This window comes from Ranitomeya imitator, chromosome 10 (genome assembly GCF_032444005.1).
Source record: "Ranitomeya imitator isolate aRanImi1 chromosome 10, aRanImi1.pri, whole genome shotgun sequence".
Taxonomy (NCBI): domain Eukaryota; kingdom Metazoa; phylum Chordata; class Amphibia; order Anura; family Dendrobatidae; genus Ranitomeya; species Ranitomeya imitator.
Genome location: NC_091291.1, coordinates 32271899 through 32299128, shown reverse-complemented (window position 1 = coordinate 32299128; position 27230 = coordinate 32271899). Strand labels below are relative to the sequence as shown.

At 44.0% G+C, this 27230-nt stretch overlaps 2 protein-coding genes across 2 annotated transcripts; both read left to right on the top strand.

Annotated features, from left to right (window-relative positions):
* SAXO3 (stabilizer of axonemal microtubules 3) lies at positions 1–5086 on the top strand. Its single transcript, XM_069742021.1, has 5 exons — positions 1–180; positions 1131–1331; positions 1657–1818; positions 3027–3154; positions 4078–5086. Exons 1-5 carry the CDS (start codon positions 85–87, stop codon positions 4484–4486), a joined length of 996 nt encoding a protein of 331 aa, XP_069598122.1. The 5' UTR covers positions 1–84; the 3' UTR covers positions 4487–5086.
* A 7676-nt stretch (positions 5087–12762) lies between these two features.
* Positions 12763–19583, top strand: LHB (luteinizing hormone subunit beta). The gene is made up of 3 exons (XM_069741410.1): positions 12763–12808; positions 18472–18640; positions 19209–19583. Exons 2-3 carry the CDS (start codon positions 18473–18475, stop codon positions 19437–19439), a joined length of 399 nt encoding a protein of 132 aa, XP_069597511.1. The 5' UTR covers positions 12763–12808; position 18472; the 3' UTR covers positions 19440–19583.
* The last annotated feature ends 7647 nt before the right edge of the window (positions 19584–27230 follow it).

Below are 27230 nucleotides of genomic sequence, written 5' to 3'. Positions count from 1 at the left end.
AGCTTCAGCCTCTATTCTGGACCTCTCCCGGCTGCACACGCTCACCTATTGCTCCATTCTTGGAGTTTGGATGTTTTTCTAATAATGGGGGTAGAGCGGAGGCAGGACTGGCATCTCACTAGCACTGGCGTTGGCCATGACTTCATATCTCCGGTGTCGTTCCCACCTGCACATATCAAGGTAATGTGAGAGGCGGTGGATGAGCCGGGTCGGGGATATATAAAGGTTGATGTGTAGCTCGTTGTAAGGATGTGACACGTCTGCTAAAATGGCCACAGATGTAACAACTTCATCATCAATCATTTATAATCTGATTATAAATAATCAGATTATACATGATCAGTGTGAGTCAATCAGAAAAAGATGATAGTATTGATGGGGCAGCTCAGCTCATCACTGCCATCATCTGTACTCCAAAAACAGTACTTTCACAATGCGGCTAAAGGAAGGAAAATAGACTGGGAAAAAGCAGGGGTTAGCAAGACACTTGCATGCATTTTTTACATGAATCAACATAATCCCTTAATAAAGTAATGGGCAAAGTTTCATAACTTTTCATGCTGGCCAAAATTGAAAAAAAAAATAAAGTTTACTTACTCTTCAAATAAATTTAACGGATCCGTCACCCATAGACTAAATGGCATCCCTTTTTCGGATCCATAACGGAAAGCCCATAACGTATTCATCACGCATAGACTTCCATGTTAAAAAGCAGATCTGTGTTATTTTTCATGGATTCTGCAGGATGGAATGGCGCCGTCTAGTACATGGGTCCATACCTGTTGGCGTCCAACTAGCATTTGAGCCCTTTTGACCTCCATCTGGCATTAGAGCCATATGTGCACGTCTAGAGATTTCCCGTGCTAAATGTAGGACACAAAATGTGATGTACCATTCTTGTCTGAAAATTTGCACGCAAATACTATATCATACGCGGCCTATAAGTATATCAGTGGTCCTATAAGTTTGGAGTGTCCAACCACAGCCATAAAAAATTGCAATTCTTTCGATTGTCTAGCAGGATTCCTATAAGGGACTGGGTCACTGATTTTTTTTTTTTTTCGCCTTACACTCAATGATAGATTGCAATACATTTCATGATGGCTGCCATTTTTTGCCTCTTTTTCCAGTCCACCATCTCTGAGACTCTTCCAGCAACACTGCGGGAACTAAGCGAAGCCACCGCCTATGATGAGCTGATCAATACATTCGAGACGACCACTGGAAGCACTCACAACCGGAAATATTGCGGGGGCGTCCTGTCTCAGCCCAGTCACCCCATCCCCGCACCTCATTGGAAGGTTCATTATAATAAAGATTTTTGGGATAAGGTGAGAAAGGCCATTTCACCAAGTTTTTGATTTTTGCTTATGCAAACTATATAGTCTCAGATCAGAAGGTTTGTACGAGTCAAGAAAAGTGTTGTATTTCTTATAGACTGAATGTGGTACTGTAACGCCGCTCTCTGCAAATGTATGTGGCAGACCAGCAATACCAGACACAGCCTTTGGGCAAGTGTGGCGCTGCTTCTGGAAAACAGTAGATCATTTTTTGTTTCTAATCTCATACAACCCTGACATAGTTTGGATCTATGAATTTGACTCTAGGAGGTAAACATATGTGGTCTAAATATTTTCATTAACATTAACTTTGCAGTTGAAACTAAGACCATGGAGGACTCCACTGGATCCAAAACACCAAAGCAGTGAGATGAAAGCAGAATTCAAGGGGCGTCCAGCTCACCCCTCCATCACTAATTTCCATGCAGGACCTCAACCCTTCTCTCTGGAAAATCACATAAATAGAGGACCGTCACAGGTTTGTCGTTGTTGACATTGGGCTTTGTGGCTTCTGTTAATTGTATCCATCAACAAACGCAGTCTATCAGCACAACATGACTGTTCAAACCAAGCACAAGCTCTCGGTGAACCCTTGGTGTGGCCGAGTAGTTCAGTGCACCTTCCATTGTACATATTTTCCCTCTCTGTCCTCCCTTTCTTGGTTTATTGTATAGTCAGCGTTGCCAAAGGTCAGAGATAAATAGAAAACAAGTAGGTGAGAAGGTGCACTGAGCTGCTCATCCCCACCAAGGGTGCACTGAGCTGCTCACCCCCACCAAGGGTGCACTGAGCTGCTCATCCCCACCAAGGGTGCACTAAGCTGCTCGTCCTCACCAAGGGTGCACTGAGCTGCTCACCCCCACCAAGGGTGCACTGAGCTGCTCATCCCCACCAAGGGTGCACTGAGCTGCTCATCCCCACCAAGGGTGCACTAAGCTGCTCACCCCCACCAAGGGTGCACTGAGCTGCTCATCCCCACCAAGGGTGCACTGAGCTGCTCATCCCTACCAAGGGTGCACTGAGCTGCTCATCCCCACCAAGGGTGCACTAAGCTGCTGATCCTCACCAAGGGTGCACTGAGCTGCTCATCCCCACCAAGGGTGCACTAAGCTGCTCACCCCCACCAAGGGTGCACTGAGCTGCTCATCCCCACCAAGGGTGCACTGAGCTGCTCATCCCCACCAAGGGTGCACTGAGCTGCTCATCCCCACCAAGGGTGCACTGAGCTGCTCATCCCCACCAAGGGTGCACTAAGCTGCTCGTCCTCACCAAGGGTGCACTGAGCTGCTCACCCCCACCAAGGGTGCACTGAGCTGCTCATCCCCACCAAGGGTGCACTAAGCTGCTCACCCCCGCCAAGGGTGCACTGAGCTGCTCATCCCCACCAAGGGTGCACTGAGCAGCTCATCCCCACCAAGAGTGCACTGAGCTGCTCATCCCCACCAAGGGTGCACTGAGCTGCTCACCCCCACCAAGGGTGCACTGAGCTGCTCATCCCCACCAAGGGTGCACTAAGCTTCCGCGCTAGGTTTGAAAAGTCATTTTGTGCTGTCAGATGTCCTTTAAAATGAAAAAGGACGAGCAGCAATTGACACCGATCTATGATTGCTCCATATTTTCATCAGCTATTTATGAAATATTTTGAAATTTCCGGAGTATATCTTTACAAAGTCTGTTGCAATTTAGGCGATAGTGGCAACGACAGAAAACAAGGCTGTATCTGGAGAACCGTTCTACGTAAGAGACAAGGGGGTCTTGAGCTTGAACGACATATATGCATCCACTACAGCTCGGGACTTCCGTGCGTTTACAGCGTAAGTCCAACAACCACAAGCGAGATAGAAGTTATCTGATATTAAAGAAAAAGGTGGAAATTATTTCCCAGAAACAACGTCACCCTTAGGCTGGGGTCACACTGCTTTACGGCAGTCCGTTAACGCTGCCATTAACCCCTATTATCGGGTGCATCACCAACGCATGCCATAATGGGCATGCGCTAGCGATATGCCGTCAATCAGTTTCACAGCTATGGACAAGCGTGGAGATGATCGTACATCTCGGCTCGTTCTTGTTGACCAGGTTGATGTAGGTCCCCCGAAAATGTAACATAAATCTCCAGGGCCCTAATGCAAATATCGGCTGATCTTCTGCACTCCCATTAAGAATGTAGTGAGCGAAGTTGTACATGAGCGACCACCACTCCATTCACAAAGGGGCTTTTCAGACCACCGGTTCTTGGAATCAGTGCAGGTCCGGTTCCCAGAGTTTGGACACAGATAGGGGATAACTTCCAAACTTGATGCATCTTCTTTAAGTGGCAGAGAGCCCCAAAGGAACCATGTTGTAACAACTTTCTCTCCACCCAATATACCCCCGTTAGACCCCAAAGCATCGCTAAGGGCCTGGTTTTTGGTTATAGGTTTATTCCCATCTCTGCCTTTTAGGTATGGCTCTGTCAAGGCTCTGACCACCGGAGAATAGACCACTGAAGGTCCAGACCTCCCATTCATTTTGGTTGGGGGTTACGGATGCATCGTAGCTCAGCTGTTGTCTACAGCCTCCGAACTCCATTGGTTATATCCTGGAGGGAGTCTTAAGTAAAAAGGGCTGAGATGTACGAATTAGAAGACTGTGTAGGAAGTGATCAGCTCCAATGCCCTTTACGTTAGTCCCAATGACAACCATTATTTTTGTTAAGTTGTATTGTTTTTTATGGTCTTCTATTTTTCCAAACCAGGAAAGAACTTGAAGGCTATCCGAAAAAAGATATTCTGACTTACTGGCAGGCGGAGGATTACCCGAAAGCCTGGGGACATGGTCTGAAAGAAAACCCTCTACCGAAGGAGAGTCAACCAATGCTTCGACGACCACCTCCAATGCGGGACACCCTTCAGTTTCCCATTGCCACTAAACTGCCACGGATACCACCACGTGCACAATCAGTCCCACACACAGGCCTAAAGTCCTTGGCACAGGAAAGCTACCAGTGGCCACTGGACGTCAAGAGGTCACAAGATGTCTACTTCCCCCTAGAATGCCCCTGGACCAAACCAAGACAGGGACCATTGCCAGAGATCATGGCTGTTCCCAAGATGTATGAAACAGAATACGAGACATATGGTAGTGAGAGGCCAGTTGCGGTGTGACAATTAATGACCTGTGATATATTTTAAAGGGTTATTCCCAGAATTCAAAGTTATCCCCTTATTGATGGGATTGTGGAATATTTACTGATCATTACTGGAACCTCCAGTGATCCCGAGATCGGAGCTCTGTAGATTCCTTTCTGGAATGGCAGATGCTCAAACTCCGATGCATTCATTGTCTAACGTCCTGACCTCCACCAGTTCCATAGACAATGAATGGAGCCGAGTCCGAGCAAGTGCTCCTCCACTCTATTCAAGACGGGACTCTGCAGGATCGACGGGGGTGAGTCAGACCCCCGGTAATGAAAAAGTTATCATGTACCCTGAGAACAGGTGATCGTTTTGGATTCTGAGAATACCCCTTTCAGGTTGAACACTTTGTAGCTTTATCATGGAAACAGCTCTTAGTGCTTTCTCTCCATGTTGTTAATTTCATCAGACCCTTCACTTAAAGGGGATGTCCAGCAAAATAAAAATATGTCTCATTGATATTCAAAAGGGATTACTAATATACTTTCTTTTACAAGTGTGCCTTGATGTCTTAGTTTATTTGTCTCTTTACAACTCTTTTCACATAGAATAAAAAGCTTCCTTCCCCTCTTTCTGTATCTTGGCTCATTTCAATAGCTAAGCCACCACCTTTTTTTTAGATACAGAGACAGAGAAGTGGGCTGGCTCAACTATTGAAACGAGCAGCCAGCCTCGCTCTGTGAGTCATGTGCCAACACTGAAAGCTTTTCCTCTGTTATTCTTCCTGGAAATGTAGTTTACCTTTGCTCTTCTCATGTATCGCTGATCACTGAAACACAAAGGGGCAAGCTGCTCGAAATGCTCAAAAATATATATTTTCCAACTGCATAAATGACAAATCATGAAAGACTAATGCAGACCTGTGCAGAATAATTATGATCAGTATCCAGGGGGGACCGGAGGGGCATCTGCCCCAGCTGCAGCCGGCAAGGGTGCGCCGTCAGGCCTCCTGATGCAGCCGTCCCCGGCAGCTGGATTTTGCTGCCCACTAGGATTTGTACTGGGGTGCTACACGTCAGATCCCAGTGAGACGCGAGTATGATTGAAGCCCTGACCGTCACTCATCGGCACTGCAGAGGCGCAGACGACACAACGTTGGTGATAAGTGCTCCAGCCTCTAATGGAGCTGAAAACACACCAACAATTTATTAATGGGAGAGATTGGGGGGTTAGAGAGGGATGAATGGGGATACAATATGGGGAGTCACAGTGGGAGAAATTTGAGGACACAATATGAGGAGCAAGGAGTAGATGGGGGTATATGGGAAGCGGAGGGGAAGAGATTTGAGGACATTATGAGGGACATTATAAGGACCAGGAGGGAATATTATTTGAAGACACAGTTTCGGGGGAGAATAAGATTTGAGGACAGTTTGGGGAACAAGGAAGGGATGGGTGCTGACATAATTTGGGAGAGTGAGGGGCAAGCGGGACAAATTTGAGGACAAAGTATGATGAGCAATGGTTGAGATGAGGAGCATGTATGAGGCAACAGGGGGGCATAGGGGAAAACAGTATGGTGACTGGAGGGATGGGTGCGGATGCAGTGTAATGAGCGAGGGGGAAATGTATGCAGACACAGAATAGGAAGCAAGGTAGGGGATGGGTGCAGACAGTATGGTGAGTGAAGGGATGGGTGAGGACACAGTATGAGGAGCGAGGCGAAGGGACACATAGGGAGCGAGGGTGATGAGTTGGGTGCAGACAGTATGGGGAGTCAGGGAAGATGGGTGCACACACAATAAGGGGAGTCGGGGGATATGTGAGGAGGCAGTATGGAGAGTAAGGAGTTAAGTAGGTGAGGAGACAGCATGTTTAGCAGGGGGTTTGTGAGAGGATACACTATGAGGATGGAGGGGTAAATTTGTGAGGAGACTATTGAAGGGAATAGTGTGAGGATACAGTATTGGGGGAGAAAAGTGTGAGTAGGCACAAAATAGCGACTGAGTAGTGTGTGTGGGGGTGGAGGTAGCATGGGGAACAGTGTAAGGGCACAGCCAGGAGGTGACAGTATAGCAAGGAGGGGCAGTGTGATGAGGGGGCACAGCATAAAGACTTGGCCCTATAGGGGTACACAGTGTGAGAGGACAGGGTGAAGAAAGGGACCAGTATGGAAAGAAGGCGGCAGTGTGGAGGATAAGGGGGACAGTTTGGGGGTCATATTTGATGCATGGAATATAGTGAAAGGCAATTATTTATTCAGGGGCTCAGCGTAGGGTAGATATTTTTATTCAGGAGCATTATAATGACACTGCTATTTTTAAGGGCATCGTCTGGAGATGTGTTCCAGAAGACCGGAGAAGATGGAAGCCTGCAGAGACGAGCTGTGGCTGTGAGAAGTCATTATGGTACCTGGACAAGATGAAAAAAAAGAAATTGAACAACTCCATAGACAATGTCATCTATCAGGTACCTGGATGTAGATTTTTTTTGTGATACTGAATAATTCTCATGAGTACTGTGGTTTTTGTATAGTCCGCAGCCTGAACATGGCTGTTAGCAACAACTCCCAGTATCTCCTTACCGTTGTTAAGGACGTACTAGCAGTTGTAGGTCCATGCCATACAAACGTATATGGGTCTGACCTGACATTACAATTGATGTACCATGTACAGATGGTGTGGCCCAAGTGATGTATTAATGTACTGATGGTGGACCTGGTGATGTATTCCTGTACTGATGGTGGTTCTTGTGATGTATTCCTATACTAATGAGGGTTTTGATGCTGTGTTGCTCTACTGATGAGGGTTATATGGATGTATTACTGCTGGTGGTTCTGATGATTAATTTCTGTACTTATGGTGTGTCTGGTGATGTATTCTTGTGTTATTGTTTCTGATTCAGTACACATGTAACAATCCATAATTTGTAAGATTATGTGATATATGGCTAAGTTAATAAAGTATTGTGCCATCTTACAAATTAAGGATTGCTATGTTTTTATTTATACTATGAGTATTAAAGGGGTTGTACAAGTTTGTGATGAATCTGCATTCATTCTATGCGACTGCAGACATCTAAATTCTCACAGTGCGCACTGCACGCTGTCAGGATTCTCTAGTGCTGGCGATTTGCATACATGCGGTCACGTGCTGACTAGGCATGCATTGCCTCACTCAATCAAAATTAATTGAGCGAGGCCAAACACATCTAGTTGGAATGGAGCGCCCCCACGACAGGGCAATGGGGTACTCGGAGCCGGACCCTTCTGTTCTCAGTAGGGATGTCACGGTGACCTGACCCAGTCCGTGGCCCTTTGAGGGGCGTGCAATAAAAGGACAAAAGTTTATATGAAAGTTTTCGTGACGCCACCTGTGGTATTCGGTCAGGGTGACCGACGCTGCTTAGGGGTCCGCTGGGGTGATGTTATGGCAGCTAGATGGTATGCCTTCCCACAGGTGAAGTGTATTCCCAGGGCTTCCCAGAGTGTAAATGGTGGATGGTGTGAGGCGCAGTGAATAATGAGGACAAAAGGTTGCAGTCTCTTTACCTTTACTGGGGGCTTCAGCATCCACAGTCCAGGGTAGGGACCACAGGGTAGGCAGAGTCCGGCCGGTCTGAAGGTAAATCCAGAGTCCCCCTATCCAGGTGGAATTCAATAGCCTTCCTCTAGCGCCTAAGTGTTGTAATACCTCCCTGCTGAGCTCCTCAGTGAGGTCCTCAAATCTATCGTCGGTGTTAAGTCTCTCTCTCTCTCTCTGTCCCCCTGACGGATAGGACAAACCCGTATGACTGATGGCCTGAGGCTTTTTACAGGGACCCTAGAGACGCCCCAGCCCCCACAAGTTGCCTCCGTGCCTCCTGGGTATATGGTCGGGCAGCCAACGTGGAATCAACTCTCCTGCCAGTCTCTGAAGTAAAGCATAGAGTTCCTTACTCCCTCGGTGTTCTGGCTACCGGTACTGCGCTTTAGAAGGAGGCAGCCTGCTCCTAGATGGTCACCCCCTGATGTTTCTCTCCTTTTGCTATGACTTCGTTTCTCACTCACTGCAACACAATTCCTTTCAATGTCTCTTTCTTTGGATGCTGCCGCACGTGGGGAAGGTGCAGCTCCGTGAACCCTCGTTCTCCCACAGACCTTCAGTCTGCTCTCTTCTCCTCCTCCTTACGTTCTGCCAAGACTCCCAGTTTTACCTAATTGTGAGGAGTGCCCTAATAGATAGAAGCATGGCTCCCCCTGGCGACCTGGAGTGTGAAGTGTGTATTGTGGTTGTGATACCTGGACAGAAGATCTCCTTCATTGCTTTCAGACGTAACATCACTCCCCCTGGTGGAAGAATAACATTACTGCAACGACCAGGACTCTGGAGCGCTGCAGGAATGTCACCAGAAGTATATAAATCTCATACTTGTACTGAAATGACCATCCACTCTCACTGCCAGCACCAAAGAATCCTTACAGCAGTGCGAACTGTCAGAATTCAGAAACCCGCAGTCACAGACTGACTGCAGACTTTTATCTCAACCCTGAACAAGCCCTTTAATTATAAAATGAAGCCATGTAGCCAATCCTAGCAGTGTGTAATGTCCTCAATGTCAGGATTCAGCTCTGCTAGCAGATTCCAGCAGGCAGTCATCATATGGTCGCTCCACTCATATGTGATTTTCATACTTACGGTCACGTAAAAACGAGCTTCTCTTCCTACTTATCTCAGTTTTTCACTGAACATTGAGAGAATTAGGAAGAGCAGCTCATCAGCATGTGACTGTAAGCGTGCAAATCGCATATGTGATTGGGTGGGGAGCCAAACTTCCGCGGGTGCTGGAAAACCTTGATATACTGTACCTCTGGACAAGCCACACATATAAATATTGAAGGGGCTGCAAACCTATTGTGTAAATAAGATTTATATGTCAAATGTATCTTTTAAAATTTTTGATCATGTCTTTTCAGTTTTCAATACCACGATCTGCATTACAAAATCTTGCAATTTTCACCCTGGCTACTAGGCTAAATGTTAGACTTATACTATAACTGATAACACCTCTATATAAAGTAGATAACACAGGATCCACCATTCACAATAGGTGATGTCACAGCTCACCTCCTCCTCCTGTAAAATGATTGATAACACCTCTATATACAGTACATAACATAGGCTCCACCATTCACAATAGGTGATGTCACAGCTCACCTCCTCCTCCTGTACAATGACTGATAACACCTCTATATACAGTAGATAACATAGGATCCACCATTCACAATAGGTGATGTCACAGCTCACCTCCTCCTCCTGTACAATGACTGATAACACCTCTATATACAGTACATAACACAGGATCCGATCCACCATTCACAATAGGTGATGTCACAGCTCACCTCCTCCTCCTGTACAATGACTGATAACACCTCTATATACAGTAGATAACACGGGATCCACCATTCAGGTGATGTCACAGCTCACCTCCTCCCCCTCCTGTACAATAACTGATAACACCTCTATATACAGTGGATAACACAGGATCCACCATTCCCAATAGGTGATGTCACAGCTCACCTCCTCCTCCTGTACAATGACTGATAACACCTCTATGTACAGTAGATAACATAGGATCCACCATTCACAATAGGTGATGTCACAGCTCACCTCCTCCTCCTGTACAATGTCTGATAACACCTCTATATACAGCAGATAACACATGATCCACCATTCACAATAGATGATATCACAGCTCACCTCCTGTACAATGACTGATAACACCTCTATATACAGTGGATAACACAGGATCCACCATTCACAATAGGTGATGTCACAGCTCACCTCCTCCTCCTGTACAATGACTGATAACACCTCTATGTACAGTAGATAACATAGGATCCACCATTCACAATAGGTGATGTCACAGCTCACCTCCTCCTCCTGTACAATGTCTGATAACACCTCTATATACAGCAGATAACACATGATCCACCATTCACAATAGATGATATCACAGCTCACCTCCTCCTGTACAATGACTGATAACACCTCTATATACAGTAGATAACACAGGATCCACCATTCACAATAGGTGATGTCACAGCTCACCTCCTCCTCCTGTACAATGACTGATAACATCTCTATATACAGTGGATAACACAGGATCCACCATTCGCAATAGGTGATGTCACAGCTCACCTCCTCCTCCTGTACAATGACTGATAACACCTCTATATACAGTACATAACACAGGATCCACCATTCACAATAAGTGTTGTCACAGCTCACCTCCTCCTCCTGTACAATGACTGATAACATCTCTATATACAGTGGATAACACAGGATCCACCATTCGCAATAGGTGATGTCACAGCTCCCTTTATCCCTTTATCATTAGAAAACCAGTAAGTACACGTTGGGTCCCCGGTTCCATTTTAGCCCAAGGTGGATATCTAAGGTCTTAACACATTTATCAGCTGAAACAGGTTCTCTGGTTACAGCCTCCCACACAGAACACCCAGTACCTGAGGATACAGCTAGGACCAAGGCTGCGCAGGGAATATAACACCCATTATGTAATACCAAGTAATACTCATTTCCTCAACCTTGAAAGGCAGTAATATAACTAAAAGATATTTGGAGTGAGCCATATGAGGCCTGGGGACTCCTCCTGGCCTCCAGGCGACTCCATTGGATGATGTAATGATAAAGTTCACAAACATTTTTATAATTGTATTTAATTAAAAGTGTTGCACTTTTTGCCTTCTGTATCTTCTGTGTTGCAGGGCCTTTTGCTGGCTGCAGAATGAGTTAACTGAAAATCAGTCAGTGAGCTCATTCTGACGACCCAATGGGATAATTTATAGCTCTTAGCTGTCATTTGCTTTAGCTGCTCTTAGGTAATTTGACCACATCAAAGTTTAATGTGCAGGGTAACAAAGAGCCTGTATAAGACAAATGGTGAAATATTTTAAATTAACCCAAATTGCAAAAAAAGAAGACAAAATCCCCAAAAGTGGACATCCCCTTAAACTATTTCTGGACTGCTTATAGATATAGTCGTGTGAGTGGTCCACACTTTCCCGTGAATTGACATTACATTAGATTGTGCAGCTGTGAAAGCAGGAAACTGGGTGTCAGATACAGCCAGACTCCCCACTGAACCAAACAGTGCAACATTTTAATGAAACCAAACAGCAAAAATGATTTTTAGGCCCAAATAAATGCATTTAAGCACAAAATTAAAAACGTAACTGAAAGGTGGACAACCCCTTTAAACTAGAATCAATTATTTCCAAGGCACCAGACAAATGATTCTATTCTTTTATTCAGCCAAAATACATCAAAAAAGCGTTTTAGCCAGCAAGCGGACCTTTTTCAAGCCGAAACAACATGGCAGATGAAGCTGGACGGTCCACACTTTACTCTGCACTGAAGTTCTGAAATGTCAATACAGAGTTAGATCGTACAGCTGTGGGAGCAGGAAATTGGGTGTCAGACACAGCCAGACTCCGCACAGAACCAAACAGTGCAAAGATTTTAATTAAACCAAATTTAAAAAATTATTACTTTAATTCATGCATATACTTTTTGGAAGTTTTGATAAACCATGGGTTAAAGCATCAGTGACCACTAGAATGCTGAAGTTTATATGATACATAAATAACAGTGCCATACAGTGCTCGAATAACACCGCCATACACTGTCTAACACTGAAAATCAGTGCTCAGCTCATTTTTTAAACCAAGAATGAAAAACTTGTCATTGGAGGGCTGTGAAGGACCCAAAAAGCATTTGCCCCCTCTACCTATAATCAGAACCTACGCCGGGGCACCGGTGGGGTGCAGCAGAGTACCATAATTATCTCTTACATCTTCGGTTTAGTTCTTTAGAACAGGTTATAGTTGTTTTTTTCCCAAGATTTGTAAAGGATGAGGGTACCAAGGTCTAAAGCAAAGAATGATTAAGAATTTCTAGGAATTCTAAAAAAGTATAAAAAAAGAAAAAAAAGTGTCCAAATATAATATTGCAAAAAGAAAGCAATTACTCTGTCTTTTTTTTTTTTCCATAGAGATACATAAACCATCACATATGTCCGGTTGGACACAATGGTCCTTGTGGATTAGCGCAGTCATTCGTTTCAGGATAGGGAAGATTTATTTAACATCTCGGTAATAATTCACTAATCTGCTTCGGAGAAAAATGAAAAAAAAAAAAAAAAGATCCGTTCGGCCTTCACACCCCCACAAGCTGTGGCCATGACAGATGGGGCTGGGTCATACGTGAATATTTAAATGGGGACTTGTACAAGCTGAATGCATCGGCCCGGACACCTGGAAGAACTATTTAGTCTTCAGCTCCTTGCTGCAAGGTAAGTGGCCTCAATACTGATGAGACCGGCTATGCGTTGTTTGCCCGCAGTGGTATCGGGAGGTGCAGCGTTTTTAAAGAAAATGCTTACTTGCCTATATATACTGGACTTAGTCTCTCCCGATGGGCAAGGCCATAGCTAGATGGCTTCTACCCACGTTAATTTGGTCCATGCTCAATTCCTTTTGCACCACCATCATGATTTAATATCCCTTTTTTTAAAATAAAGGAACCCCCATTAGATTATGTTGGCCGTTGATGATCATTTTCCAAATTTGGGGCAGATAAATATTTATATTCACTTTCGTAAATATAGTTTTCTTTTAAAGTGAATTGCAATTGGTCTCAGTTAAGAATGTATCTACATTTGTATTTATTTAGAATCTTCAGGTCTCCATGGCAACAGACTACAAACTCTGTGCGTAGTCAGGTTCCTAACGTAGGGAGCATATGAAAAAGAGTAGGCCTACAGGATTAGACTGAAAATAATGTATCGGTATAGATCAGCTCAAAAGACACAAAGCACTAATGAGTTTTGAATTCAAGACTATTTGCCAAGTTGCTTCCTTTTCTATGCGTTGGGACCAATAAAATCGATGTGGATGTAGATTTTAAAAGGGGATGTTCAGGACCAAACATAATGATGACATATCATCAGGATCAGTGGGGGTCCAACACCCGGCACCCCCTGCATCGAAAGTAAATGTAAAGTAAATAATGTATGGAGAAGGAGCAGTGCAGCGCCATACATTCTTTGGTGTTCACTACTGGTACTGCATCTTATCTCCTATTCAAATGAAGGGAAAAGAAAATATTTCCAGCAAATTATTTTCCAATTATTGAAATTCATGGGGAAATGGTGCAAATCTATGACAGAGAAGGCATAATGGGGTTTTGAAATTACATATTTTTTTATGTAATATATTTTTCGGTAAAAAAAAAAGAAAAACAAATTATATATATATACACACACATATATATATATATATATATATATATATATATATATATATATATATACACACCTTATTTGCATATATACACACAGATACACAAATATACTGTATTTGCATATATACATACATATATATATAGATATATATATATACACACACATATATATATATATATATATATATATATATATATATATATATATATATATATATATATATATGCTATAAAACAATGGGGTTTTGAAATTACATTTTTTTTATGTAATATATTTTTCGGTAAAAAAATGAAAAACATATATATATATATATATATATATATATATATATATATACACACACACACATATATATACCTTATTTGCATATATACACACATAGATACACAAATATACTGTATTTGCATATATACATACATATATATATAGATATATATATAGATATATATATACACACATATATATACTAGCTATTGAACCCGTTCTATGCCCGGGTGGCGAGCATTTATATTGGTATATGGTCTCCATCCTGGTATGTGCTGCTCCATCCTGCGTCCCCATTCTGTCATGTGCTGCACCCATCCTGCGCCCCCATCCTGTCATGTGCTGCTTCATCCTGCGTCCCCATCCTGTCATGTGCTGCTCCCATCCTGCACCCCCATTCTGTCATGTGCTGCACCCATCCTGCGCCCCCATCCTGTCATGTGCTGCACCCATCCTGCGCCCCCATCCTGTCATGTGCTGCTCCCTTCCTGCGCCCCCATCCTGTCATGTGCTGCTCCCATCCTGCGTCTCCATTCTGACATGTGCTGCACCCATCCTGCGCCCCCATCCTGTCATGTGCTGCTCCCTTCCTGCGCCCCCATCCTGTCATGTGCTGCACCCATCCTGCGTCCCCATCCTGTCATGTGCTGCTCCCTTCCTGCGCCCCCATCCTGTCATGTGCTGCTCCCATCCTGCGTCCCCATCCTGTCATGTGCTGCTCCCATCCTGCGCCTCCATTCTGACATGTGCTGCTCCCATCCTGCGCCACCGTTCTTTAAATTTGCTGCTCCCATCCATATGCCCCATACACTACTCCATAAAGGTTGATGGCCCCCATAAGATGCTCCATAGTATATGTCCCCGTACGCTGTTCCATAAAGGTTGATGGCCCCCATAAGATGCTCCATAGTATATGTCCCCATACACTGCTCCATAAAGGTTTATGGCCCCCATAAGATGCTCCATGGTATATGCCCCTGTATACTGCTCCATTATGGTTTATGGCCCCCATAAGATGCTCCATAGTATATGCCCCCGTACACTGCTCCATTATGGTTTATGACCCCCATAAGATGCTCCATTTTATATGCCCCCGTACACTGCTCCATTATGGTTTATGGCCCCCATAAGATGCTCCATTGTATATGCCCCCGTACAATGCTCCATTATGGTTTATGACCCCCATAAGATGCTCCATTTTATATGCCCCCGTACACTGCTCCATTATGGTTTATGGCCCCCATAAGATGCTCCATTGTATATGCCCCCGTACAATGCTCCATTATGGTTTATGGCCCCATAAGATGCTCCATAGTGTATGCCCCCGTACAATGCTCCATTATGGTTGATGGCCCCCATAAGTTGCTCCAGTGTGTATGCCCCCCGTACACTGCTCCATTATGGTTTATGGCCCCATAAGATGCTCCATTGTATATGCCCTGTACACTGCTCCATTATGGTTTATGGCCCCATAAGATGCTCCATGGTATATGCCCTGTATGCTGCTGCAATATATGAAAAAAAAAATACCATACTCGCCTATCGTCGCTGGGCGCCGAGTGATGGGGGGCCTGAGCAGGCGGGGACACCGGCGCGCTGTGGGGGTCAAGTGCCGGTATCGCCACTAGTTCAGGCCCCCCAGCACTTGCTATATTCACCTGGCCCCGTTCCACTGCTGCGCGCCGCCATCTTCCGGGTCCTCTGGCTGTGACTGGTCAGTCAGAGGGTGGCGCGCATTAAGCGCGTCATCGCGCCCTCTGAACTGAACGTCACAGGCAAAGGACCCGGAAGATGGCGGCGCGCAGCGGTGGAACAGGGCCAGGTGAATATAGCTTATACTTACCCTCCTGGCGGTCCCTGCTTCTCTGTTGGAGATCGCGGTGTGCGTTCAGTGTTTACACATACCGCGATCTCCTGGGAGCGTCACTCTGTGGGGGCCAGACCGCGCCGGCGCTTGCGCTTGCGCAGTCTATAAAGGCTTCGGACAGAGTGACGCTCCCAGCCTTATATTATAGATATAGCTCTGGCAACAATTAAGAGACCACTGCAACATTTTCAGTTTGTCTGATTTTTCTCTTTATAGGTATGTTTTTGAGTAAAAAATAAATTGCTCTTTTATTTTATAAACTACTGACAACATGTCTCCGAATTTCCAAGCAAAAAATGTGTTTTTGTTTTTTTTCGGAAAATGAGAATTGCTCAAAATAATCACCTAATCATAATAGAATCAAAATCAGAAGCACATTAAGTAGAATGAGGTGTCCTCTGGTTGGACTTCAACTGACACTGGAATGGAATGGCTGTCAGACACGTAGAGAAGCTGATTTTTATAAAACTGTGCAGTGGTCTCTTAATTTTTGCCAGAGCTGTAAATTCACTAATTTATTATACTAGGACACTACGGTTCCAAAGTTTCGGGTCACCCAGACAATTTTGGGTTTTCCATGAAAACTCATACTTTTAATTATCAAATGAGTTGCTAAATGAATTGAAAATCTAGTCCAGACATTGACAAGGTTCAAAAAAAAAAAAGATTTTTATTTCAAAGAATGCTCCCTTTACAGCAATTCCAGCATTGCGGACCTTTGGCATTCTAGCAGTTAATTTGCTGAGGTCTCTGGAGAAATTCCCCCCCCGTGCTTCCAGAAGCCGCTCACACAAGTAGGTTTGGCTGATGGGCACTTTTTGCACCATACAGTCAAGCTGCTCCCACAACAGCTCAATGGGGCGGAGATCTGGTGACTGCGCTGGCCACTCCATTACAGATAGAATACCAGCTGCCGGCTTCTTCCTTAAATAGTTCTTGTATAATTTGGAGGTGTGCTTTGTGTCATTGTTCTGTTGTAGGATGAAACTGGCTCCAATCAAGAGCTGTCCACAGGGTATGGCATGGTGTTGCAAAATTGAATGATAGCCTTCCTTATTTAAAATCCATTTTACCTTGTACAAATCTCACACTTTACCAGCACAAAAGCAACCCCAGACCATCACATTACCTCCACCATGCTTGTCAGATGTCGTCAGGCACTCTTCCAGCATCTTTTCAGTTGTTCTGAGTCTCACAAATGTTTTACTGTGTGATCCAAACACCTCAAACTTGGATTCGTCTGTCCATAACACTTTTTTCCAATCTTCCTATCCAATGTCTGTGTTCTTTTGCCCATATTAATCTTTTCCTTTTATTAGCCAGTCTCAGATATGGCTTTTTCTCTGCCACTCTGCCCTGAAGGCCGGCATCCCGGAGTCGCCTCTTCACTGTAGACGTGGACACTGGCATTTTGCGTGTACTATTTAATGAAGCTGCCAGTTGAGGACCTGTGAGGCGTCAATTTCTCAAACTATGGACTCTACTGTAATGTACTTGTGTTGTCACTCAGTTGTGCAGCGGGGCCTCCCACTTCTCTTTCTTCTCTGGTTAGAGCCTGTTTGTTCTCTCCTCTGAAGGGAGTAGGACACACCGTTGTAGGAAATCTTCAGTTTCTTGGCAATTTCTCGCATGGAATAGCCTTAATTTCTAAGAACAAGAATAGGCTGTCGAGTTTCACATGGAATTTTTTTTTTCTGGCCATTTTGAGAGTTTAATGGAACCAACAAATGTAATGCTCCAGATTCTAAACTAGCTCAAAGGAAGGTCAGGATTATAGGTTCTTTATTCAGCCAAACTGTTTTCAGTTGTGCTAACATACTTGCACAAGGGTTTTCAAGGGTATTTTAACCATCCATTAGCCTTCTTACACAGTTAGCAAACACAAAGTACCATAAGAACAATGGAGGGATGGTTGTTGGAAATGGGCCTCTATACAACTATATTGCATTACAAACCAGACGTTTGCAGCTAGAATAGTCATTTACCACATTAACAATGTATAGAGTGTATTTCTGAATCATTTAATGTTAGCTTCATTGGAAAAAAAACTGTGCTTTTCTTAAAAAAATAAGGACATTTCTAATTGACCCTAAACTTTGGAACGCTAGTGTATATGCCTGGTCTGTCATAGATGTGCACTATTTTCCCATAAACGGAAAATTGTTTCCAATAATTAAAATTCATAAATTGTGATTCATTCAAGTCATTTTTTTTTTGTCTCCTGGTATTTTCTGATGGTTTCTGGGCCAAATTCTTAAAAATGGCATACGTACTTCCTGAATTTAGCCCAAAATGAAAAAATGTTTTATTTTTGCCTTTGACCAGTTTCTGCAACTTTTTTTTTTTTTGCATCAAAAGTCACAAAACTGCGCTAAATTGAAAAAATTTGTCCAGAAATCTTTCTCCAGGTAGATGCGCCAAATACAAACAATAAAATAAAAAAAGGCTACAAAAGTTGAATTTCATGAATCTTTATAACACATGTGGCAAAGGTGTTGGATAATCATCCCGATAATTTTCCTGCATAACTGCGTTTATCGACTCCAGCTACACCTGTATAATTTGACCTTTTTGAACACAGGATGTTCACGTCTCATCTGATGTCCTACGTTCTGGTCGTTTACTTGTCTGCTGTGCAAGGACGTCGGTCATGTTATCTTACTAATGCTACCGTATCTGCTGAGAAGGACCACTGTCCAGTGTGCGTCGTCTTCACCACCACCATCTGCAGTGGTCACTGTCCGACAATGGTGAGATTTATATTTTGAATTGATGTCATAAATGAAATCCCTTCTTGCATTTTTGAGTACAAAGCCAAAGACATATCATGGCTAGTATAAAGACCCCCTTAAGCACTAAAGTGGGCCGAACCAGTCGGTAATCTAATATGTCTGAATGGCCTCCCAACTCTCCTCCATCGAGGAAAATAAGGGTCCACAGTTTGAATTTTAATGTCCAGGTCTTTTGTTCTTCAGGAGATAGGCTGCTGCCAGAGCTGTATGGCGGTGGCTTTCTCTGATTTTCCCTTTGAAAAATCATAAACATGTGGCCCTGTGGGCATGAGACACAATATTTGCAAGAGAGGCGTCAGCGTTCTTTATACTCTTCGTTCTTTTTAACCAAAAACACATTAACTTCGCATACAAGTTCAATCCTAAAGGCACATTCCCATCCGCGGGAGTAAACTTTGCTCACTTGTTACCATAATTCCCGTTGAAGTGCATCAAGATCATTCGATTAATTTCTAAACCGGTTCAGCAGAAATGAAAAATCACTGTTTTTTTTTTTTTTTTTAAGTATTTCTATTATTTCTAACAGGATCTGTCGTTCAAAACTGCGCTTTCTGAATTTAAACAACAAATCTGCACTTATAAAGATATCCGCTATGACACCATTAAACTTCCAGACTGCTTACCTGGCGCAGACCCCTTCTTCACCTACCCTGTGGCACTGAGCTGTGACTGTGATCGCTGCAAGATGGACTACAGTGACTGCACCGTGGAGAGCAGCGAGCCCGATGTCTGCATGAAGAGCCGCCTAGAAATATAACGCTACGGGCAAAGCAATAGAATCTGTACTTGCAAATTCCCCAAAATCCTAATTAAATCTATTACCATAAATATATTGATAGCGGACCTATTGATTGTATGCATGGAACATGTACACCTTCCCAATAAATGAAAGTGCTTTACACGTCACTACCTCATTCTTACAGACTCGTCTCAGTGATTCTGCACAGTGCTCAATGTTCTGAAGAGCAAGGAAAGTCATATACGTCACTGGCCAATTAATATAACTAAAAACGAACTAATGACTAAATACCGTACATGAAATGGATGGTCGAGCCAAGTGTGCATGTGTATGGAATGGCTGGGAAAGAGCTGTCAGACAGAAACATGACCAGTATGATTAGAAAGGGGTCATCAGCTTTGGACTAACCCTATTGCATAAGGATATAAAACCAAATAGGAGCTTAAATGATACACTCCATATCAGATGCCCCGATTGTTACCTCAATCTAACCTATTCTTTGCCATGTAACCTTGTCCCTAGCGTTACTTATTTCCCAATAATTATGCAGTCGCACCAGGCTGACCATCACCAGACAAACAAGCAAGAAGATGATTTTTGGGTACTCACCATAAAATCTTTCTTGGAGCCTTCACTGGGGGACACAGGGTGTATACTGCTGCCAGTAGGAGGCTGACACTTGGCAAAAAAAAGTTAAATTACCTTCAGCAGGTTCCACCCACCAACTGGAACCAAGCCAATCTGTTAGAAAGAAGTAGAAGCAACTTAGATTAATTACAACGCTGTCCCGAAATTGGCACAAGGGGATGGTGCTGGGTCCCCTAGTGAAGGCTCAGAGTAAGGGATTTTATGAGTACCCAAATTCTTTTCTTTATTGCTTCATTGGGGAACCATAGGATGTCCAAAACCAGTCCCGAGAGTGGGAGAAGATTGAACCAGAAAAAATGAGGCAAATCTCTCAGGTCAGAACCCAGGCAACTGCAGCTCCTTTCTACCCAGGCTTGCATCTGCCATGGAAAAGGTGTGGACTGTAGAACTGTAGAACTTGGAGAAGATATGTAGAGAAGACCAGGTAGTAGCCTTGATAAACCAGGAAGCCCCCACTGCTCGGGTGAAGTTAACAGTAAACCGGAGTGGTGGTGCTCTGTCTTATGCCCGATACACTTCCAGAATAATAGAGCGAGTCCAACGAGGAACCAATGAGGAATAGTAGTCTCAGAGGCAGGGAGACCTCTATGATGACTCTCCGGAATTACAAACAAGGAATCTGAATGTCTGAAGGGAGCTGTCATGTATGTGTAGAGGAGTAGAGTAATACATTTGTTCAAGAGAAAATAATATTTGATGTGAATGTTTATGGTAAAATGTTTTGATGAAGAGTTTTAAGTTTTATTCTTAATGGCCGATGTGTGTCTCTGTTTTCCCGGAGTTTTAACCTCAAGGCCGTCCTTTACAAGGCATATGGATATAGTTGCAGCAGTTTGGGTAAGGTAAGGTAAATAGTTTGGGATTAGCCCACATAGTGGGAAGGGGTTAGATCTGATAAAGAGAGGAATCACTTCCTAGTTCAGGAGTTCTGGAGAGGCTTAGAGTCCAGATGATAGTCAGGTGTTAGTGGAAGAGAGGTCAGTCTGAGGAAGTGCTCAACAGTGACAATGTTCAACAGGTTCCAAGGTAGTGGATACAGCAGCAGCGAAGGAAGTCCTGTCAGTGCCAAGTTTCCAAACAGTATGAGGAATCATCTGAAGTCTTGTGCAGATCCCGGGGCAGTGTTGGACCTAAGGTGCCAAGTCTCTGTTTGCCCTGTGAGGAACATGCTGGTCAGGTCCCAGCGAGAGGGAAAGATGATGGGTCTCAGGGAAGATGCTATGCTGGATACAAGGTCCCCGGTACCAAGAGGAGCTTTTAAAGCAGGGACAGGTCGGGCACAATGGAGTCCAGGACTGGTAGTACATTGGACAACGGGAACATCACCTGGAGGGGATTCTGTCTCACTCTGTGTGCCGCACCCGCATGTATCCGAATGGCATGGAAAAATGTAACCCTAAGGTCTCCTGTTATGTGTGCATCTGAGTCTGGTCTCATTGACAGGGAGGTAACAAGGACTCCTGAACTACAAGTGTACACAGAAACCATTCCACACCACATCACACTGAAGCCAGAATCCTGTTTATAAGAGGGGTTTCAGGGCAAAGAGAACTTGGGTCTGGTTCACAGCAACTGGCCTTATGCCACCCTTCATATGGATGACCTGATGAAAAAAAATTTGAGACTTAACACTGCGGCTTCAACAGCCATGCCGTTAAATTAAGAGACTGAATTCTGGTAGAAGATGGTGCCCTGGGAAAGCAGATCTGGATGATCTACGAGCTTCCACAGGGCATCTGCTAGAAGGTTGTCTACTACAGTGTACCAGGATCTTCTGGGTCAGTCCAGAGCAATGGTAATGACTGGAACGCATTCTGCTTTGATCTTCTTGATCAGCCTGGGTAAGAGGGGCAGAGGTGTTCTGTAAAAGTTTGGGATTGAACAAAGCTTTACAAACTTCCCTCTAATTACCACTCCCTGGTTAGCCCTATCTACGGTTACTGCTCTTATAACTCATCCCATGATTGGGGCTACTCTTTCATGCTACAATAATCCCTTAGTACGCTCATCAATTCTACCACAATTCTCCTCAATGTACCCTACATCAGGGAGTAAAGGATGAAGTTTTTCGCTACTGAGTAAATAGTGGCTGTTGAGTGATGGCTTTTAGATTTGGAAACAAATGGCCTTCAAAAGGAACATCTTCAGGGTCTCTCAGCTCCCTCCACCTTAGGGCTCTGGAGAATTAGTCAGCTTTCTCACTTTCGTCATTTATAAGCCTTTTATAAAAATGACAATCCGACTTTAGAAGAGGAGTGCTCAAACACAGGTCCCTGTCTTTGTCTTTCTTATATTTGGTTCTGATTGTTCCCCCGGACCAGCCTAAAACCCGGTTTCAGATGCAATGGGAGGGCGATCTGGGTCATACCCCAATGAGGGAACAATGGAGGTGTGTCTTCACCCTACCACATAAATCATTCATCAGCTCTCGATTCCATGAGGACGGTTATAAATTAATCTCCCGGTGGTATCACCTAAACTCTATATTTCCAGATGTCAAGCCCATGTGTTGGAGATACAGGGAAGAGGAGGGTGATGTATTATATATTTTTTGGTCTTGAAAACGTCTCTTCCATTTCGGGGAAAAAGTACCACTAGTGATAAGTAAAATCACAGATCTTATCTCAGACATTGATCCAACTTTCGTCCTTCTCCATCACAGCGGCATCCCTTTAAAAAAGCACAAATACTTGATACTGCGTTCATGGACTTTCTATACATTTTGGTTTTTATCAAACACACCTTTTTATTTATAAATTGTAACTGGTTATCTTGCTGGTTAATATTTGGGAACCAATTTGATCTCACAATCTTTCCGTATTAACATAAATCATTCCCTTATGCCCAGCACTTCCAGTAGAGCCTGCAGCAAACAATCTGTAGTGCGCCTATGGCAGTAGATGGGATGACCTGATGGGACTCAATGCTCCTTTATTTTTTATTTCAGTCATTCATGTTTTTAAGTAACTTAGGTTGGAGGAAATAAAAAATATGGAACAGTTTCTTGTGTTTAATGACTGTAGATATTAAGCAGAGCTCCACATATAGAAACATTTTTGCCTTGGGTTAATAAAAATGGAAACTTAAAACCTGTAAAAAAACAAAACAAAACTCAATACTGAGGCACCTAATTGCGTCTACTAGAGTATGCATTCCTCCGTTATGGTAAAATATTCCACTCCGACAATCGCTCTCTGGTTTTCCAAAATAATTGAGGTTATGCCAATGGAGCAGCTTAATACCACGATTAATAACTCATGATAGATTCTACAAATCCTGGTTTTATTGGCTGGAGTTTATATCCTCTGCTACCTCGAGTTTATAGGGAAAAACCCAATACTCTAGGAGCCTCTCGTTGTTCTCTTTCTCCATCTCTATTTCTTTGTGTGTGTGTTTATGTTTCATCTCTCCTTTCTACTTTTTTTCCTTCCTCTTCCTTGTTATTTCACATGACTATGTAATACCTAAGTTTGAGTCACCACAATGGAACTATTTTACAGCATGTTATATAAATGTATACTGTTTTTTTTTACCTTGTATTGTGTTTATATCTCTTAAATATTGTGAGGATAGTGTTTATTGTATTGTGTGTGTGCCTATGTTTGACCTGCCATACCCGGCACAATTTGTTCCCTATTTTTGTTTTTTCATTTCGCTTTGAAACTTAATAAAGAAAAATGTATGAAAAAGAGGAGCAGGGGTGGGAACAGATAAAGGAGAACAAATTGGGATCAGATCGCCAAAGCATTTGAGTTGACTGCTAGTGGATTGCGGGATCTGGAAACGAACCAAGAGACTCTGCTGTTCATACTGGTTTCTATCGAGTCATTCGCGGCTTAGAAAGTCGGCAATCCAGTTGTCCACTCCAGTAATGTGCACTGCTGATATTGCTAGGTCTCTTTGTTCTGCCCATGCAAGAATCCGAAAGACGATGATTAAGAATGATCAGTAGATAAAAAACGAGGACAGTCTTGTTCTAAAAAGAAGGGCAGGCTGAAGAGGTCTGGTATGGAACTGTGGCGCTTTCACACAGCGTTCTGGCACCAATTCATTGGTCCCGTTGGGGCTCACGGCTGAACCCCTCATTGCAAAATTTGGACGTGGCCATCTATGTATATAATTGTCTAAAAGTTTTTCCGTCTGTCTGTCTGTCTTTCTGTCTGTCTGTCCTAGAAACCCGCGTCTGATTGGTCGAGGCCGCCAGGCCTCGACCAATCAGCGACGGGCACAGCGACGAAGATGTCATAAAGGACGCAGACATCCCGCGTCTCTGATTGGTCGAGGCCACAAGGCCTCGACCAATCAGCAACGGGCACAGTATCGACGTAGATGTCATAATGGTTGCCATGGCGACGATGATGTCATAAAGGTTGCCTCGACCAATCAGCGACGGGCACAGTCTGCCGCGAATTCTGGAATCATCATTGTCCATATACTACGGGGACATGCATATTCTAGAATACTCGATGCGTTAGATATCCGATGCGTTCTAGAATACCCGAGTGCACTGCACACAGGCGACATGACTACAAGGGCTCCCTCGGAAGGTGAGTATATGTTTATTTTTTATCTTTTAACCTGTGACATACGTGGCTGGGCAATATACTACGTGACTGGCCAATATACTACGTAGCTGGGCAATATACTACGTGGCTCTGTGCTGTATACTACGTCGCTGTGCAATATACTATGTGGCTCTGTGTTGTATACTACGTCACTGGGCAATATACTACGTGGCTCTGTGCTGTATACTACGTCACTGGGCAATATACTACGTGGCTGGGCAATATACTACGTGGCTGGGCAATATACTACGTGGCTGGGCAATATACTACGTGACTGGGCAATATACTACGTGACTGGGCAATATACTACGTGACTGGGCAATATACTACGTGGCTGGGCAATATACTATGTGGTTGGGGAATATACTACGTGGGCTGTGCAACATACTACGTGGACATGCATATTCTAGAATACCCGATGCGTTAGAATCGGGCCACCATCTAGTAGACTATAATCATCCTGACAGAGCGAACGAGTGCTCTCTCAAGCCTCATTTTCGGGCATGTAGGCGTACTGGAGGTGGATACTCAGACATAGAAGACTGCGTATTATAGTCTATTGCCCTGTTGGTGCATACGCCCGATTCCCATTTGCAGGGGATTTGGATGTACGCCTCAACAGGATCAACGAATGGGTGGCAGAATGCAGTGTAGAAGAACCCTAAAGAGAATGGCTTCAATCACAGCCACCATCTGGCCCAGGACATTGAATCAGAAATGGACTGAACAGGGAGATGGACATCTGAGAGAACGTATGCCACAATCATGGGCAGATCTCTTGTCTTCAGTGAAAACCAAACTTGCTTGAACTGTGTCTAACATTCTCAAGACTAGACGCTGAACAGGGATCAAAATCCGGATTACTTACCGATAATGCTCTTTTAATGAGTCACGACAGCACCCCACATGAGAGAGAGGGATCCGCCCATAGGAACAGGAAACCTACAGAATAAAAGGAGGCGGTCCCCTCTCCTCCTCAGTTTAGTTTACAGAGTATAAAAAGGGAACCGCAAAAGTGTTAGTATTCATTCTTATTCAGTAACATAAAAATTCTTAACCCTATACAACCATTACTTCTTTGAACTTAAAGGAAAGTGCTGTGCATAATTTAGGGAGGGTAATACATGGGTGCTGTCGTGACTCATTAAAAGAGCATTACCGGTAAGTAATCCGGATTTTTACTCTTCGTCACGACAGCACCCCACATGAGAGATTTTCAGAGATTCATTATTTGGGTGGGATTACTGTACTAAGAACAGCTCTACCAAAGGTCAAATCAGAGGAAGCAGAAAGGTCAAGTCTGTAATGGTTGTAAAAGGTAGAAGGTGTGGACCAGGTTGCGGCCTTACATATCATGTGGATCGGTACATCCGCATGTTCCGCCCAAGAGGAAGCCATGGCCCGCGTGGAATGCGCTTTAATCCCCACTGGTGGGATTTCGCCCCTTGATGTGTAGGCTAGACAAATAGCTTCTCTGATCCATCGAGAAATGGTAGCCTTTGTGACCCCATATCCTTTCTTGCGGCCCTGAAAGGAGACAAACAGAGCCCTACTCTGCCTCCATGTTTGAGACCTCTCTATATATGTCAGGATAGCTCTTCTGACATCTAAGGTGTGCAACTTATGTTGTTCTGGGGTTACAGGTGTATTAAAAAAAGAAGGCAGAATTATCTCCTGAGATCTGTGATAGATGGATGCTACCTTAGGGAGGTATGAGGGATCAGGTTTTAGGACAATTCTATCCTGAAATACCATTAAGAAAGGTGGGTCTGCCGATAGGGCCTGGATGTCACTAACCCTTCTAGCTGAGGTTAGGGCTACCAATAAGGCGACTTTGTATGTTAGGACCTTTAGAGGTATGGCATCTAGTGGCTCAAATGGGGAGTCAGTTAAGGCTTCTAAGACTAAATTCAAATCCCACGGAGGTAGACGGGGAATATGGACCGGATTGGAACGTTCACAGGATTTGATGAACCTGGAGACCCACTTGTTGGCTGCTATGTTGTCCCCATACAAGGCTCCTAAAGCTGAGACTTGAACCTTTAGGGTGTTCACCGATAACCCTAATTCTCTACCTTTTTGTAGGAACTCTAGAATCGGAACTATCGGAATCTGCTTAGAGAATGGTCTTGTATGAAAATCTAAGAACTTCTTCCATACCCTACTGTATAATAGGGTGGTAGATCTCTTCCTACTCAACAATAGGGTGTTAACTAGTTTTTCCGAGAACCCCCTAGATTTTAACAACTGCCTCTCAAATTCCACGCCGTCAAGTGAAGACCTTTCACTTGCGGGTGGAAAAATGGGCCCTGAGACAACAGTTCCTTGTGTAAAGGAAGGATCCATGGATCGCATAGAGACATGCTTTGGAGACACGAGAACCATGGTCTTTTTGGCCAGAAGGGAGCAATCAGGATTACTCTGGCTTGGTCCCTCCTGATCTTCCTGATCACTAGAGGTATCAGAGACATTGGAGGGAAGGCGTACGCTAGCCTGAAGCTCCAAGGATGGTGAAGGGAGTCCAACATGTCTGGGTGATCCATGAGGTTCAGGGAAGCAAATCTCTTTACCTGTCTGTTGTCTCTTGTGGCGAACA

Excerpts from the sequence above, each read along its gene's own strand:
- SAXO3 (XM_069742021.1), top strand. The coding sequence starts at position 85 with ATGGGGGTAGAGCGGAGGCAGGACTGGCATCTCACTAGCACTGGCGTT. Across the intron at positions 181-1,130 it reads TCCCACCTGCACATATCAAG|TCCACCATCTCTGAGACTCT; the intron begins GTAATGTGAGAG and ends CTCTTTTTCCAG. Across the intron at positions 3,155-4,077 it reads GACTTCCGTGCGTTTACAGC|GAAAGAACTTGAAGGCTATC; the intron begins GTAAGTCCAACA and ends TTTCCAAACCAG.
- LHB (XM_069741410.1), top strand. The coding sequence starts at position 18,473 with ATGTTCACGTCTCATCTGATGTCCTACGTTCTGGTCGTTTACTTGTCT. Across the intron at positions 18,641-19,208 it reads GTGGTCACTGTCCGACAATG|GATCTGTCGTTCAAAACTGC; the intron begins GTGAGATTTATA and ends TATTTCTAACAG.